The following is a 12,554-nucleotide window of genomic DNA, read 5'->3' as shown; positions in this document are numbered from 1 at the left end:
AAAACCTTTCAGTCCCACACACACACACACAAACATTTCAGTCACTGCAAACCATATCTGACCCACATGTTCTACAGATAACAGACAGAAACTGTTTTCTCAGGGCACTGCATATGCTGAATGTGAGTACGTGATTGCTATATGAATGGAGTTCTTTACAGGGTGAAAAACATTTGAGTCTTCTTCCAGTGTGACAGTTGTTACTGCAGATTGGATTAGCGCTGTCTGGGCTTGCTGGGGCTTGCAAGGAAGGAAGTGTGCATTGCTGTGTGTGTGCACACAAATGTCTTTCTGTCTTTGTGTGGACAAAATGTAGTTTGAAACCATTTTGATTAGTACTTACAACATAAAAGAGTTGTGTGGGGGCTCAGACTTGGTTTTAGAGTTCACTTTGGACTCAGGTTTGGTTTAGGGTTAGGGTGAGTGTTGAGGCTATAGGCATTTAGTTAAGTTAAGTATGGATAGGGTAAGAGGCTAGAGAATACATAATGTCAGCATGTGTCCTCTCAAAGATAGACATATGTGTGTGTGTGTGTGTTTCGCTGAAAAGGTTGGGTGCTGGGCTGAGTGCTTGCATGATCATATATATGCAGGCATCTGCTGCAATATTTATTGTTTGTGTGAGTTTGTGTGCATAAATGCATCTCACTGTGTGTGTGTGTGTGTGTGTGTGTGTGTGTGTGTGTGTGTGTGTGTGTGTGTGTGTGTGTGTGTGTGTGTGTGCGCGCCAGGGAGTGGGGGAATCTACCGCACATGTGTTGGACAGGACACACTGTGTCAGTTGAGGGTGTGTCTGGAGCAGGATTCTCCATATGCCTCCATCTTTATGTTTCCAGATTATATTACTGTAGGCCAGTGACACTGCTCCCACTAAAACTGTTGCCCAGTGTGACAGCATTTATTTATAAGTACAACGCTGACCTCTGCTGGAGGAAATGACACATTGTGGGATACTGTGGGGTTCAATACCTCCAGGAAACACACCTCAAACTACAGATGTATTCACATGTAGATGGAGCAAAAGATGAGAAGAAAGACCACTCTAATACTTTTTAGCAAAACAGTTCAGACATTTTACTACCCACCTGACACTTTTACCTCTGACAAAGGAGAAGACAGAGTAATATGTTTAGTAAGAAAAATTCTCCCCTGTCTTGGCTTTGTAAAATTTCACCAACATGTGGTTGTATTGTCTTTGTTAGCCAGATATATTCATTGCTGGTTTGATAGTTTCTTCAAACATATGGTGGGTTGCATACTTTGCATGGTTCAATGGCAGGGAAGTGTGCTGCAAGATTAATCTCAGATTGCAGGTTTTTGTACAGTAAAGCCTCATGTTTATTTTTTTAAATCACTGCGTGTTTGCGCACTCACACACATCTGTGTTTATGATCGGTAAACATGCCTAAATCAACAGAAAACGCAAACTTTGATTCCAGTGTAAGCAACAAATTGCCGACAAGTTTTCCAGACATGCAAAATTTCAGTCCCAAACACTTTCATGATAAATCACATATGTGACAGCAACTATTGCAGAGACTATAAACTTTTTCTGTCCCTTTGCAACCTGAAAAAATTATTACAGCTTAAGTCATTTTCCATGCTGACCTCTCCACACACTTTTTTTTTTATTTCATGTGTCATCTCATTTTTGCCTCAGGTGTTGTCTCCCTGGGCTGCTTTTATTTTGGAAGCAGTTTGAAAAGAGAGTTTTTAGTTTTTAGCCTTAAAAGAAGAGACTCCTGACACACACACACACACACACACACACACACACACACACACACACACACACACACACACACACACACACACACACACACACACACACACACACACACACACACACACACTACTACTACTACTACTACTACTACTACCACTATTATACTGTTAGTGTTTACTGTCGTCACTAATGAATGGTTCAGAGGCCAGTGGGAGTGCTTTTTCACCATTGGCCTGTGGCTGGTGAAGATGAATGGTTGCCTCAGGGCGTGATAACATTGTTGGTTGAGCAACTTTTTCACACAAGGTAATAATTGCAGTTTAGAGAGAGTTAAAATGGCAGTTTTGGCTGGAATTTTCAGTGCAAGACACACTAGTGCATCATCAACTTACCGAGAGACACTCAGATAAATTAGGATTTGAGAAAGCGCTCAACTGTACACAATCTGCGGATTCTTGACATACATTCATGGACACACACACACACACACACACACACACACACACACACACACACACACACACACACACACACACACACACACACACACACACACATACACACACATCCCCCAACTGCCACATCCCTCTTACTTCTTTTGCCCCCAAGCGCATGCACCAAAACACATCTACACACACACACACACACACACACACACACACACACACACACACACACACACACACACACACACACACACACACACACACACACACACACACCAACGCCCCATGCCTACCCTTCCTCCTCTGCCCCCCACACACAGAGGCTCATTCACATGGTCATTAAGTCATTAGGCTACTTATTTATTGATGTCTGCCTCCAGAGCGACTGAGCATGTCAGACGATCTACTAAACGCCTGTGTGAGCCTGTCCTGACCATATTAGTCCATAATATGATTCTGTCTCCACTCTGGATTTATTTATCTATTCTAACTTTTCGCTCCATGCACTGTAACATAGATTGAGCAGAGACATGTCTTTTCTATGTGACTGTAGGTGAGTGTGTTGATTTATGTGCTTGTAGGATGCTGCTGTTGACACATTCAACAGGCTTTAATAAACTCAATAACAGGCTCTCTGTGTGTGTTTCAACAGTTGCCCAGAGTGTGTTGATCATGTGATGGAGCCTGCAGGAAGTGTGTTTGAATGTTAGCATGCGAATAATTTGACTGGCCCAGTTGAAAATGAGAGGTTTCACAGAAAGAGGCAAGTCTGAGAGGGAGGGCTGCAGAAAGGGTGGGAGGTATGGAGGGAAGGAGAGAAGGGGGGGGGCAGGCAGTGAGCTGGAGAGGGAGAGAGAGGGAGGGTGAGGGGTTGTCATTGCTGGCTCATTTCAAGTTCTGGAAGTTGAGAAGGAGGAGAAGAGAAAAATAAGTTGCTGCTTTAAGAAAGAGAGAAGAGACAGGGAAAGGGATTGGATCAGTGAGCTGCTCCACTCTTGTGTTTTTTTCCCCTTCCCTCCTCTCTCCTACACGGGCTCCTAATTTGGGATTTGTTTAAAAGCAGGACTGCGCCTCAGGACGACTTTTCCTTTGCTGGGGAAAGGGAACCCTGCTCCCTCTCTCGCATTATACACACACACACACACACACACATACACACACACACTTGCTCCCCAAAATGTCTGATTCCACTGTCAACGCTCACTTGGAAGGGATCCTGTCAGACTTTGAAGGTCAGTTTCTTTCCCTCATGTGCTCTGCTGCTTTTCTTCTTCTTGTCACTCTGTGGACTGAGGCTCACTTTACCCCGGCCATGAGGACACTATAGATAGTTTCCACATGTTTGATTGGAACTGAGCGGACCTGGAAAAACGGAGCTGGTGAAGGGTCTGTTGACGTCTGCGGTGAGCTGTGGTGTTTTGAAAGAGAAATCGTGCTTAAAGAGTTGCTTTTTACTGCTCTTTAAAATTTGTTGAGAGACATGAGAGAGTATTTGTTGTGGATGTGTTTGCCAGTGCGATGTGTCAGAGAGAGAAACTGTGCGTTGAGAGGAAAGTGTGCAACTGATTTTGCTAAAATGATACTGTATGTGAAGCTCTCAGGAGACAGCCACTGACCGTACGGCTGTGAGGTGAACACCTGGACCACCTCCCCCCTCTCTTCCTTTTCATCTCTCTGCCCCTGGCCCACAGATTCCCCCTGTCATCCCTCTCCTCCCACTCTTCCTCCTCCTCCACCTCCACCTCCTCATCCTCTGGCTGTGCTTCCCCTTTTCCTCTCTCAGCACCTTGTCCATCCACAGGCCCTCTCCTCTTGGCCTGGCTGGTAGCGGATGCGAGAAGGGGTGGGTGGGGGGGGGGGGTTGACAGGCCGACATCTCTCCCCCAACCTGTCTGTCTGTCTCACTATCTGTCTCCTGTCTCTCACAAACACGTAACCATTAGGAACGCATCCGCACTTGTCCAGAGCTGCTCCTCTGTCAACACCAGTGTGCCTGTGGTATGTACGGTGAATCTCTCAGCCTACCTTTCCCTCTCTCCCTGTCTTTAGGCCTTAAAACCGCCGGCTTACACAGTGCAACAGAGCAGAAAGATAAGTGGTGTTCAGAAAAGAGAGGCATCAGGGGGCGAAGAAGTGTGCTTGAAGCATGTGGCTCCAAGTCATGCTTTTAGACACCCCTCGCTCATGTGTAACGCCAACATAATGGGCTACTGTTGTGATTGTCAATGGTGTGTGTTGCCACCGGTTGGGTCGAGTGTGTGGTAATACCTTTGTGTCACCACCATGCACCATGATGTATGGCCCTCAGTGTGGCTCAGTGTGTACAGCATGGCGGAGATGCAGCAAGGGAATCCTGTGGGAGCAGCAATGAATCAGGGTTGGAAAGTAAAGAACTACTACAAGTATTCATCTTCCTGTAAGTTATTCGCTTTTTCATTCGCTTTTTCAAACGTTCTGGCAGATTTTAAATTAAAAATTCCAATTCCACAATGTTAGAAAACTACTTTTAGACAATCTGCAGTCAACGTAGATTTAAAATTTTGCTATGGGATAATGAATGCTAAAAAGGTCATTACCTTCACTCATGTTAAAATGGTTGATAGTTTCTCAGTGTCATATCATAACAACGTCAATGTTAGTCTAAGACAGCATCCAAAAGCATATTAGTTTGCGCTTTCATGACACCTAATCTTGAAGTAAATAAATGTAACTTCTGAAAGAGGAAATAACACATTCTGCCACTTATAAATGAAAAGTTGCATTTAGAAGCGATACAATACACCCTTTCTTAACGCAATACTCTCAAGCCCTAGTAAGTCTGGTAAGACCATCAAACTTTTGATAGACACTGGTGTACAGTGGGTACGGAAAGTATTCAGACCCCTTTAAATGTTTCACTCTTTGTTTCATTGCAGCCATTTGCTAAAATCAAAAAAGTTCATTTGATTTCTCATTAATGTACACTCAGCACCCCATGTTGACAGAAAAAAACAGAAATGTAGAAATTTGTGCAAATTTATTAAAAAAGAAAAACTGAAATATCACATGGTCATAAGTATTCAGACCCTTTGCTGTGACACTCATATTTAACTCACATGCTGTCCATTTCTTCTGATCCTCCTTGATATGTTTCTACTCCTTCATTGGAGTCCAGCTGTGTTTAATTAAACTGATTGGACTTGATTAGGAAAGGCACACACTTGTCTATATAAAACCTTACAGCTCACAGTGCATGTCAGAGCAAATGAGAATCATGAGGTCGAAGGAACTGTCCAAGGAGCTCAGAGACAGAATTGTGGCAAGGCACAGATCTGGCCAAGGTTACAAAATAATTTCTGCAGCACTCAAGGTTCCTAAGAGCACAGTGGCCTCCATAATCCTTAAATGGAAGAAGTTTGGGATGACCAGAACTCTTCCTAGACCTGGCCGTCCAGCCAAACTGAGCAATCGTGGGAGAAGAGCCTTGATGAGAGAGGTAAAGAAGAACCCAAAGATCACTGTGGCTGAGCTCCAGAGATGCAGTAGGGAGATGGGAGAAAGTTCCACAAAGTCAACTATCACTGCAGCCCTCCACCAGTCGGGGCTTTATGGCAGAGTGGCCCGACGGAAGCCTCTCCTCAGTGCAAGACATATGAAAGCCCGCATAGAGTTTGCCAAAAAACACATGAAGGACTCCCAGACTATGAGAAATAAGATTCTCTGGTCTGATGAGACCAAGATTGAACTTGTTGGCGTTAATTCCAAGCGGTATGTGTGGAGAAAACCAGGCACTGCTCACCACCTGCCCAATACAATCCCAACAATGAAACATGGTGGTGGCAGCATCATGCTATGGGGGTGTTTTTCAGCTGCAGGGACAGGACAACTGGTTGCAATTGAAGGACAGATGAATGCGGCCAAGTACAGAGATATCCTGGAAGAAAACCTCTTCCAGAGTGCTCTGGACCTCAGACTGGGCCGAAGGTTCACCTTCCAACAAGACAATGACCCGAAGCACACAGCTAAAATAACAAAGGAGTGGCTTCAGAACAACTCTGTGACCATTCTTGACTGGCCCAGCCAGAGTCCTGACCTAAACCCAATTGAGCATCTCTGGAGAGACCTGAAAATGGCTGTCCACCAACGTTCACCATCCAACCTGACGGAACTGGAGAGGATCTGCAAGGAAGAATGGCAGAGGATCCCCAAATCCAGGTGTGAAAAGCTTGTTGCATCATTCCCAAGAAGACTCATGGCTGTACGAGCTCAAAAGGGTGCTTCTACTCAATACTGAGCAAAGAGTCTGAATACTTATGACCATGTGATATTTCAGTTTTTCTTTTTTAATAAATTTGCACACATTTCTACATTTCTGTTTTTTTCTGTCAAGATGGGGTGCTGAGTGTACATTAATGAGAAATAAAATGAACTTTTTTGATTTTAGCAAATGGCTGCAATGAAACAAAGAGTGAAACATTTAAAGGGGTCTGAATACTTTCCGTACCCACTGTATATAGTAAACATCATTGAGTCAGTTCAATATCTGTTTTGACTTGTGCTATCATTGCACTAAGTTTTAGCATCAATTGTCAGACTTTATTTGTAAGTTGTGGCCACTGTTCAGCAAAATAGTCTCAGTTTAGTTACATTTAACCTCTTAACATTAGTCCTCCGTGGCACTACATTTTGAATGACACTGACCCCGATTTTACATTGTTTGATAGCACAAAGCCTCACAATGCAAACAGTGCAAAGCAGCAGCAGTAGTTCCTCACTCTGTAATAAGAGTGTGTACACTCAACAAAACATTTAATTTTAGGCCTTTTCTGTCATCTGTTGGAACACATACTCATTGAATCACTATGTGCTGAACTTTATTTTTTTTACTATAAGTGTCTAACAAACAAAATGCACCCAAGCTTTATTCTTTTTCAGTAAAAAAAAAAAAGAAAAAAAAAGTGGTGTTTAAGTCAGGCTACAGAGAGAGGACTTTCTAGTCTTTGGAATATGTGAAAGAGGAAGACTTGTCTGAGACAATACTTGCAAAATGCAGAGTAAAACTGAAATCTTATGTTTTCCATCACTTCATTTTCTGATTAAAAATCACAGGGTTAAAAACTGATCAGCACCATAGTAATGGGTTAACTTTACATCAATATACTGAGAACCCTCGGTGCTCACAGATACCACTCTTTCCTGATTATATTGCTTGGAGGTGGGGAATATGCACAAATGTATTCAACTCGTATGCTTCTTGAAAGACTCGAAAAGGAATCACAGAAAATATTGATCATTTTATTCATATATGACATAAATTTGAGCAACATGTCATTGTTATCCATACAGTTAATGTGTGAAAAAAGTATGAAGTGTGTCCCGTGATTGTGTGTGTTTGCCATGTCACTTTTGTTGGACACAGAGAGGGATTCACTCCATAATGCTCTCAAATGATGACTCCCATGAGAGGCTGGAACAGACAGAAAGCAGGATTTTCTTGCCCGTGAGTCTGATGACCTCAGCTGTGACCTCAGCCTCCCTAGCTGACTCAGATCATTGACCAGGCCTTCTGCTGAGCAGACACAAACACACACACACATTCATTCAGTTTCATTTTTTTACAGCTCGTTGAAAGAAATTCATTCTCTCATTCCTCTTGTGAAAAGCCACTGGTATCTCTGCCTCCAAAGTCTCCATATTTATAGAACTGCAGACAGTGTAAACATACATTAAGTAGTTTAATACAGATTTCTGTTTACAACACTTTTAAGGGACTGTATGTGCTTCTCTCAGTTGATCTCTCTCCTTCTCTTTCTCTCTGTATCTCTAAACTGCATGTTGAGGGCATTTGCTGGTCCAGAGAGAGGAAATTCCACTGGAGTGGATTTCTGTGGTGGGTGAAAATGTTGGGGTAGGCAGTAGAGGAGTGGATCTGAGCACAGCCGGGCCTCTTTTTACAGATCTGCACGGGGCCCAGCCTGTATACCACTCACCAGTGACACAAGTCTGGACAAACAGTGACAAGATAAAGTTAAAAATGTAATCCCCAGTTAAGGAAGTGAGCTGTTCATGAATAAATGTATAAAAGACAATAAAATAAAAGACTGAAGACTGTAAATTTATTAAAAAGGCCACATGAAACATCTAACTTTGAAACATTTATAGAATTCACCGGGTTGCGGCCACACACACTGCTCTTTAATCTCTTCTAAATTATGGGACCCACCTTGTTTTGTGGGACAAAAGTTGTTAACGGTGACAGAGAAAAATTTGACGAGGGATCATTGAAGGAGCTCAAACGCCTTTCAAAATGAAAACTGTTATTACAGGCCAACTGCCACTTAGCTGTGGCTATGGATTTCTTCAGGAACTCTGTTAAGTTAGTTGGAGCTCTGTAACCCATAATGCACTGAAACTAAGGCATAAATAAGAAGTGTAAATATTTGCATTGATCAAAGAACAGATTAATTGGGTCAATAAGCATTAGGCTGAGAGTCAGTAGCCTCTGACTGAGTGTGTGAGAGGAAATGTCCTCTGACAGAGGCTGATGAGCAGTCATCAGGAGTCTCCGTTCTTATCAGCATTATCAGCCTTCTCTATACTCACCAGCTAGGACAGGTTTCCTGCTCATGACGCCAACTGCAGTGGCGCTGCTGGGAAGCAACAAAGGTCACTCTGCAGAGTGAACACAGCAGGTCTTTGTTAGGCTTTAAAACTAAACTCCTTACTGTTTTTCTCCCTGTTGGACACGTGGAATAAAACCCTGCACCGATGCCAACCCCAGGCAAGACCCCAGAGTTATCAACACGCTGCATGCTATGGCTAAAAACAACTAGCCTGTGATGAAAGATCTTCTTTTGTACATTGAGTAGAAAGCTTTTTTTTTTCTGCAGGGAATGGAAAATACCTTTGACAAATGTAATAGAGAGTTCAGCTTTGAGACTGTTTCAGAGCCAAACGCTCCCATGCCAGCTGGTCCAACGTACATTTTGACATGAAGGCCACTGTGTTATTTAGAAAGAGGACGAGTGTGAGTGACTTTAACTGTGAGTGAGCTACATTGTTGTGCTTTAAAGTCGTTATCCTGAAGAGTTTAGACCGAGCGGCAATTTGGTCGTTGCCATCTTGCTATTTTGGAGCCTGAAGTGGCCCTATTTGGATGAGCTGGGGTGGAGCGAGTGATGAATCTGTCTCACTGTTCAAGGACACCACACCCGCCCACCTATAGGATAAACCTGACTGCACCACAGGCATGTCACTCAAACAGACACACCCCCAAACATACCTAATATCTAATTAATGATGGAATTATTTTCAGATTGACCGTGAGAAAACGAATAAGGAGGAGTGACGTTAGCAGATGACATGATATGGACTTGTGGAAAAAAATGTGTTGACTTTGTATTTCATGAAAGAAGTTGAATAAGAGTCTATGGAGCCAGCGCTTTTTTGGAGCCAACCCGTAGTGGCCATTGGTGGTTTTGCACTTAACCCTCGTGTTGTCCTTGGGTCAAAATTACCCGCAGCTGTGTTCAACCAAGTTCTATTTTATTTCTATATTTTTATATTTTTTTGGTGTCCTTGGTCATCATTCTTTAAAGAAACCCTCACAGCCTCCTTGTCACCAATGACCCCAAAAAATATGAAAATAAAATAGAAATTGGTTGAACACAGCTGCGGGTCATTTTGACCCAAGGACAACACGAGGGTTAAAGTAATTCCACACTGGCCGTATTTTCAGACCCAGAAGCTACGTCCACATTTATATACAGTCTATGGTTCAGACCTGGTTGAATTGATGGTTCCCATGGTAACAAATGCAACTACATTAACATAACTCTGTTTACAGCGCAGCCAAACAAATGCGTTTCATTCTCTAGTTGGAGGTGTGAAGCCTGTCTGACACCTCACTGTTGCTTCTCCTCTTCATTCTATCATATACTGTGCATTTTATTATACTGTGCATTTTATATTTTATATTTCATATTTTTACTGCTATTTTATTGCTTTTCTATTATTCTATTCTATTCTATTATTTTATTCTATTATTTCTATTATTATCTCATTGCTTCTGTATGCTGCTGTAGCGAAAAAAAATTCCCCTCTGGGATTAATAAAGTAACTATCTACCTACCTACCTACCTACCTACCTACCTATCACTCGAAAAAAAGTTTAAATTCCATAATGTTTAAAATGCATTTAACCTGAGCTGTATTTCCTGTGACTTAACAATAAAAGCCACCCCGTGTTTCATCAGTTGAAGGATTTTAATGTGAAGGATCAGTAGTAGGAAATGTGTGGTTTACGGCAACGCCCCACAGCAGTGGCCAGTGATGGTGATGAAATTAAAATGACGAGCAGTAAAGCTGTGTTACATGCATGGCTTATTCCGTGGGAATTCCTCATGCATGTGACGGGAATTTGGCCACGATTTTACCACATAGTAAAATAGTTACAATTATATGATAACATGTAAATACATGAATACATGTATTATAACATAACCTCAAGTGTAATATACCAGACTGTAAGTAAAGCTAATGCTTCTATCCCATGATAAATCTAACAGTTTGGAGATTGTAGGCTGCAGCTCTTTGAAACTAATCCAGTTTAGTTAGAGGTTTGCAAAGTTCTTGCTTATACTGTCAACCGCAGAAGACAAAAGTACGTCTCACTGGCTCGTCCCGCTCATCTACTGTCATGCTCCGAGAGGCACAGAGAATGTGGTGCTCAGTCAGTGCATGCTACACTGGAGAAGCAGCATCATGTGATTTTCTGGCGGTTTGACTATGTTTCAATGCACTACATGGATGTCAGATTGAGTGTTAGTGAAAAAACATCATGCTTGGCTCAGTGTCTTCCTTATTTGGCGGTTTCAGCCTGCAACTTTGCAGTATATTGTTTAGAAGTGAGTCCAATATTAATATGTTTCAAAAATCACCTTTAATTCCAGGTCAAAGGAGAGGTAAAGAGAGGGAGGGAGAGCGAGCAGAGAGAGCCAGAGAGGGACGGGGGATGAAGGGTGATATTTAGTTTACATTGGTGCTTATTAGTATTGTCTGAGCCTGGTTGGAAAGTTTTTGTTTTGTCCTGAATTACACAAGTAGAAGAGAAGAATTACAATCTGCTCACACACACTGCCTTTCAAACTGTACATGCTACACTATTTTATACTGTCATACAGGTCACTGAGACATGCACAGATGCAAGTAATGGTGCCACAAATGCACAAAATAGATATTAATGTGTGAGGGCCTCATCAGCTCTCATTCATTCATATACACACAAATCAGTAATGTCAACAGAGGCGAGAGTTTGACTCCAACCACAAAAAAGAAAACCAGGCTGTGTTTGCTTTACTCTACAGCTGTGTTTAAACACACTCTCATACACACAGACACACACACACAAGTCCTCTGTCTCCACTGTGTCTGTGAGGACGTCACTGTGTTGGCCCTCTGTCACCACAGAGCTCAGTTTGCACAATTTGAGGGAACCAGGTCATTATATCAAATTAACAGTCAAACAGTTTTCAGGTCGGTGGCACTTTTGCTGCTCACTCTCACTGCTTGTTATTAAAAGCTGAGCATCACACACCCACACACAGTGCACGTAATTTCCATGACAGGTCAGCTACGGTAAATTAGCTGCTTCATGAATGGTTCATTTCCTGTCCCCCCTGACAAGAAGTCCTCATTTGTCTCACCACTGCGTCCTATGAATTTTACATATAACCTCATTGTGACTCGTGTCATTTTCATGCATGTTTCTTATACTTAAAGAAGAACAGCGGACACTGACAGCCCTGTGAGCAGCACAAAGAGCTATATTGACAGATGGCAGATGAAATGATCTGTAATGCTGGAGATGCATCCTACGTGCTTGTATAATCACAAGTCACTATGTTTTTGTCGTTGTCTTTTCCTGTCATGCGAAAATTGCCATGTACAGTACAACACTCCTGATTATGTAAACTTAGGACATGACAAACCGTCACCATAACATTTGAGAACATATCACTCGATGGCTTGAAGCTAAACTTACATTTCTTTTGTTTAACATGTTATCTGGTGAACTTTAGAAGTGTTGTTTGACTAATTTTGTTTCCTTTGGGCAGAACCAGGGCAGTTTCTCTCAGTTTATAGTCTCTAAATTACTCTGCTGCTGGTTTCAGCTACATTATGAAAGTTTATAAATTTGATACATTAACTGTCCAGATGTAAAAAAATAAGCGCATTTCCCAAAACAAACTATTTCTATTTCTAGCAAGGTGCTACTATTAATACTATGGACTATAAATGTGGTGTACAGTATACATTACTGATTATGCAGTACACTGTTAGGGTACAGAACGTTCAAACAGTGTTGGACACAGTGATTTCAGGCAAGCATTTCTATTTACCTG

At 42.2% G+C, this 12,554-nt stretch overlaps 1 protein-coding gene across 4 annotated transcripts in view; it reads left to right on the top strand.

Moving 5' to 3' along the window:
- The window catches only part of septin9a (septin 9a), a 72,460-nt gene that overhangs the window by 17,834 nt on the left and 42,072 nt on the right, over window positions 1-12,554 (top strand). Inside the window, exon 1 of one of the 4 annotated variants that reach the window (XM_069713553.1) lies at window positions 3,290-3,404. The exons of 2 other annotated variants lie outside the window; for them this stretch is intronic. In XM_069713553.1, coding sequence (XP_069569654.1) covers window positions 3,350-3,404 — 55 coding nt within the window. In that variant the 5' untranslated portion in view covers window positions 3,290-3,349. Of the gene's footprint in view, window positions 1-3,289; window positions 3,405-4,481; window positions 4,589-12,554 lie in introns of those variants that run through there. One more of the 4 variants, XM_069713551.1, reaches the window with a different exon arrangement.

The sequence above is a fragment of the Brachyistius frenatus genome, unplaced genomic scaffold, assembly GCF_029030835.1.
Source record: "Brachyistius frenatus isolate BFR_SWC_R1_liver_20210118 unplaced genomic scaffold, ASM2903083v1 Contig_119, whole genome shotgun sequence".
Classification (NCBI taxonomy): domain Eukaryota; kingdom Metazoa; phylum Chordata; class Actinopteri; family Embiotocidae; genus Brachyistius; species Brachyistius frenatus.
This window is presented reverse-complemented; position numbering and strand designations above follow the sequence as displayed.